Source organism: Electrophorus electricus, chromosome 14, assembly GCF_013358815.1.
Source record: "Electrophorus electricus isolate fEleEle1 chromosome 14, fEleEle1.pri, whole genome shotgun sequence".
NCBI classification, from domain to species: domain Eukaryota; kingdom Metazoa; phylum Chordata; class Actinopteri; order Gymnotiformes; family Gymnotidae; genus Electrophorus; species Electrophorus electricus.
In genome coordinates, this window is record NC_049548.1 from 20,345,268 (window position 1) to 20,350,611 (window position 5,344).

The 5,344-nt window shown below is 44.1% G+C and overlaps 1 protein-coding gene across 1 annotated transcript; it reads left to right on the forward strand.

The window, feature by feature from the left end:
* The first annotated feature begins 454 nt into the window (after nucleotides 1-454).
* foxh1 (forkhead box H1) lies at nucleotides 455-3,863 on the forward strand. The gene is made up of 3 exons (XM_027016662.2): nucleotides 455-979; nucleotides 1,479-1,583; nucleotides 1,704-3,863. The coding sequence occupies exons 1-3, from the start codon at nucleotides 455-457 to the stop codon at nucleotides 2,631-2,633; spliced, it is 1,560 nt and encodes a 519-aa protein (XP_026872463.2). The 3' UTR covers nucleotides 2,634-3,863.
* The last annotated feature ends 1,481 nt before the right edge of the window (nucleotides 3,864-5,344 follow it).

Consider the following 5,344-nt stretch of genomic DNA (forward strand, 5'->3'; position numbering starts at 1 on the left):
ACTTATCTGTGCTTACTATAAGCAAACTTTCAATGCAGAGACCTGGAAGGGGGTGGTTGCCCGCGGGGGTGCGGGGCTCCAATCTCACAACGACAATCTCATTGACACCTCCTCGAAGAGTAAGAAAGAATAAAAATATTATAGTACCAAAAGCTGTGGATGTAAGCGAGGTCGCAGGGAAAGACTTCAGCGGGGTTGAGCTCTAGAATGGGAACAAATTGTAAATCTGCCCAGCGTATGGGATATTTCTAGCTTTACTGTCGCTCTCCCACTGCGGGACGGACCCTCCCCCTAGGGTGATCACTCAATCCGCGCAGCGATAGCGGCCCATTCTCCCCTCGATTACGCAGCAGGAATTACATGAAGCTGTTAATTGTTTGCTCCTCAAATAGAGTCGTCCTGGAGCCAGCGGTCTGCCACGGGTTAAGGACCGGCCCCTCCTGCCTCGACCCCAATGCCTCAACGCCCTGCGCTCATCAACATGACAAAACCCCGGGGGGGTCCCGGGTTCTTGGAACCACCTTACTTGCCGTCCGCAGGAGCACGCCGCGACCATCACCTTGACTTCAGCTCAACGCAGCCACTAACTCGCAATGCGCAGCAGACGCATTATAAAAATATTATAGCGCGCCACTCACCAGGCCAGCGCTGGCACTGCGCCAGTAACCCGCAGCCGGAGGTAGGAGCCCGGCCTCAGAGTTCTGCCTACGACCAGCTTGCCCGGGGAGCCGTGCCAATGGATAAAGTTTTGACGCATGACCCCGGATCGTGTTATTTGCCAGCGCCCCCAATCACCGTGGATCCGCCGGGCAAGTACTCGGAGCAGGCGGACGTGCCGAATTCATTCAATAAAAATGGAAACGCTGGTGGAAGAAAAAAAAAGAACTATCAGCGCTATCCCAAACCACCGTACTCGTACCTCGCCATGATCGCCATGGTCATCCAAAACTCCCCTGAGAAGAAGCTCACACTATCAGAGGTAAGACAACTTTACGAACAACTTGTGAACTTTTGTCGGAAATTGTTCGTGTCAACCCTGTAATTGCACCTTTTGTCAATTTACTGTAAATCGATGAGAAACTCTCGAGGTTGTCACGGGAGGCCTGAAGTAGACCTCTAGTTTCATGGTTCGCAAGTCGACAAAGTTGCAGCAAGAAAAAAAAAAAAAAAACAGACTGATTACTCAGTGTCATTTGTGATGTGATCAAAATTGCACTCGTATGACTTGCAATGTACATTGTTTTGTTTATTGAAGTTCTAGCCATCGTATTGGGCAAAGATATCTGAGTCACATTCCCTAAGAATTTAAAATAATCTATAGTCTGAGATGCACATAAAGCAAGGTAACATACAAACAAATGAGTGAATTAAAACTGTTATAGCCTATATGAGTGGTAACACTTGAAAACACCCCCTTTGAAAAACCAGTACTGATTGAAAGTATGACTTCTTAACTGCATTTAATGTTCTTTTCTCAGATCCTGAAGGAGATTAGCACTCTCTTCCCCTTCTTCAAAGGCAACTATAAAGGGTGGAGAGATTCAGTGAGACACAACCTGTCCTCATATGACTGTTTTGTTAAGGTGTGCATATTAGTGTGTGCTAATTCCTCATTGTCCACTCTGTATGTAATGACTAATGACTAAGTCTTGCTGAACTGGTCTTCAGTTTCACCAGTCAATATGAATTATCTATCTATCTAGGTGCTGAAGGATCCTGGGAAGCCTCAAGGTAAAGGGAACTTCTGGGCAGTGGAAGTCAGCAGGGTTCCTCTGGAGTTACTGAAGAGACAGAACACGGCTGTGTCCCGTCAGGACGAGACCATATTTGCCCAGGATCTTGCACCTTACATCCTTCAAGGACACTCTCCTGCTCACAAGCCTGATCTGCCCCCCCCAAAACCTCCCCTGCCCAGTGCACCCACCAGACAGGCCTCTCCTCCTCTGGAGGACCCATACCGCCCCAAACTGGATTCGTCTTTTGCTATTGATTCACTCCTCCACAGTTTTAGGCCAGCCAGCACTGTAGGGGAGGGGCTTAGGGTAAAAGACAGCTGGGGGGTGGAGCCTCCTCATAACCATCTTGTGTCTTCACTACACCCTCGCCACCCTTCTTCTAATCACAGTGCATCAGCCAGTTCTGCTAGCCCCGCCTCTTCCTCATCAGATGAAGAGTGGAGAGGACTTACACGGCCCAGCAAGCGGGGGAGTGACGGAGAGCTGGGCCCAGACGGATACGGTGACTCCTGCCCACCACCAAACAAGACTGTCAAACGTGGCTCTGCCCCTCCATGGGAGTTGCCCACCTCTTACGCGAAGTACACTCCACCCAATGCAGTTGCTCCTCCCAGTATGCGCTTCAACGGGAGTCCCTTCGTGCCACTTGGGGGTATTCCATTCTACAGCTACAGTGGCCCTCATGCCACACCCAGTCACTTTAGTAGTCACGGCTATTGGCCCATCGTACCAAGCAGGCATGCCCCTCCTCTCTTTATGGACTTGGACAGAATGTTTCAGTCGGTTCCACCCAATAAGAGTGTGTTTGATGTCCTTGGTGCTGTGAATCAGACTGTACACTCAACCACAGATCAGTATTCCATACCGCACGGCCCTTCATTCAGCAAGTATTCTTAATGCAGCTTCATTCAATGGTGTTTTTATTCTTCATATCCCAGGACTGGTCATATGAAAGCGACGTTTACATTTTACCAGGACACTGTACATTTCAGCATTCCAGATGTAGAGCAATAACACCAGGGCTTTGAACATTCCAAAAACACATTCCTAAGGAATTCTATCCAATTCCAAACAACGTTTCAGGTCTACCTCAGTCCTACAGGGATGATGTCAGGCAACAGTGAACAAACACTTTGCACTGACGGTGTGCACTCGTATGCTTTTCTCTTAGAGAAACCTTTTAAATGTTTACTACCTTGATGTCTGAATGTCACTGTAACTTTGAAAATTATTCTTGTTTCTTTAATATCTTAAGCTCAGGTTTTAAATGTCGAATGGAAGGTGTTGTATAAACAGGATGGTACATCGTTTCAGTAGTGCACGTCACTTGTGCAGAGTGCATTTATGAGGGTGTTTTACATTTGATTGAGTTTTGCTTTTTGATGTCAAACATTTTATCAGGGTAAATGTTTATGAATTCCAACTTCCTACCTCATTGTTTTTCTCTTATCTTTTTATATAGATTTTTATCAGAGTTTGGTTTTTAATACCTAGATGATGGATGCATGTGTTTACATGGCATTTATGAAAGAAGGACATTAAAGGATGGTGCTGTAAATGAACTCTAGAGCTTAACAGGGTGGTGCAGGGGTTGGATCAGAGCTGTTATCTGATTAGACTAATGCATTAATAGTTTCTAATCAAAACTGTGGCATCATTGAGACTGGAGTCTTCATTAGATGGGGTTGCTCTGAGTTGCTGAGTAGCTGCTATGGGTTTTTTTTTCTGTAAAAAAACAAAACAAAAAAACACACACACCCTTTCACACCCCTGTCCTGACCCCCTACCCCCTTTGGAACTTTCCAGCCTCATTGCATCTGCATGTGCAAGTGGGGCTCCAAACCTAGGAGTGGGGGTGATGGTCTGTCTTTGGTCTGCAATCTCCTGAGCTATTCAAAGCAATGTGGTGAAACTTATCTCACAGTAGACTGGACTATCTGTGCAGATAGTTACTTTTTTTTTTTTTTGGCCCCTTGAAGAGAAACCAGCAGAGTTTAGCTTCCATTGCTTATATAGTGTCTACAGCATTTTAACACTGTCCTTCTATACTAAGAACAATATGTTGATTTTAAATGTTTTTAAACATTTTCAGGTTGAACAATCTTTTATGTTCACATAAATGTGACTTACCTGACTGTGAATGTTTGTTTAAATACAAAAGCTATCATACTAATGTTTGTCTTGCATTTGATTGCTTCCGGTTTCTGTTTCAAAATGACTTTTCTTAAATTCCTCAGTTATAATTTAGTTAACAGTGGGTAAAGAAATGGCAAACTGATGCCAGATCACTGTTACATGAAAAAATTGCACACTGAAAACACTAAAACATCTTTAACAAATTATTGAACTGAATTTTTAAAGGTAAGACTTCTGATCTAGAATAAGTGTGTTCCAGGTTTGTTGTAAGAAGTAAACTATTCCACAGAAGCAGCAGCATCAACAGGAGATGATCGCTCTACAACGTCATCTTTGAGAAGTTGTCCTACCCACTGCCATGCTCTAAGAGACCATGTGTCACTTTGATCTGTGAACTAACAGATGCAGGGTGAGTGTTGCCCAACCCCCCCTCCCCAGGTGGTTCAGACTGGACTTTGTCAACACAAATGTGTTAAAGGGTACGTTTGCTGTTTCAGCATTTAATAAAACTTTTGCTTATCATTTTAATTACTTCTGAATTAATGTCGCTTACACATTTTCTGCCTTGCATCCTGTCCAGAGTAAGCGCACATGCCATGGTCTCATCGTCTCCCACGTTGTCTAATCTCCGAATACTCCCAGATCTCCCAGCATGCACTGGGGTGGGGGTTGGGTCTCCTGCTGTGTCTGGCTGTCTTGTTCTTATCAGACAGTGGGATGTATCAAGGTCCAGTGCATTCGGTTTATTTATTGCTGTAACAGTGGATGGATAGACATGGGTATTTCTTTATGAGGCTGGTTGGTGTGCATTTGAGTTAAACATCAGAAAAGGAAGAGGTGCCTGCTTTTTCTCTCTCTGACTATGTATGTTTCTGGAACTGACTGTGTGTTTTACAAATTGGTTGCTGGACTGGCAGCAGAAACACTGTTACACTATTTAAAAAAATAAAGGAAACAAACAGATAACTTATGGTAGAGACAGTCTGGTATAATTTATCTCTATCTCAACATAAATGTGTGTTAAAGGATAGGTTTGCTGTGTTTCAGCATTCCTCCACAGCCCATCAGTGGGCATAAACAGTCCAATAGGGCAAGAAATCATCACTTTATAAATCTCCCTTTTAAACACGGACATCCAGTCATATCTTCAGGTGGTCTACTGAATAAATGTGTAAAAAATATATGCTGTTTTTTTCCCCTTTTTTTAAAATTGTTTTTTACAAATCCATACAATGAAGCCAAAACGTAACAGAAAATAACCACAGACCACTTTTTCTTTAGCATTAGCTATAGAGACCTGCCATAAAAACTAATCTGGTGTCAGACTCCCCCAGCAGTACTGCCTAGTGGCACCAGGAGAAACCACCAAACCCATAGTATAGGTACTGTGTCTCTATTATCTAATGGTACAGGTAGTATGTCTGCACCAAGCAGTCATGTTTAAGTCCAGATAGCTTTTCCATAAATCCTGC

Coding starts and splice junctions, on each gene's coding strand:
- foxh1 (XM_027016662.2), top strand. CDS start 455: ATGCCTCAACGCCCTGCGCTCATCAACATGACAAAACCCCGGGGGGGT. Junction 980..1,478: donor AGAAGCTCACACTATCAGAG/GTAAGACAACTT, acceptor TTCTTTTCTCAG/ATCCTGAAGGAGATTAGCAC. Junction 1,584..1,703: donor CATATGACTGTTTTGTTAAG/GTGTGCATATTA, acceptor CTATCTATCTAG/GTGCTGAAGGATCCTGGGAA.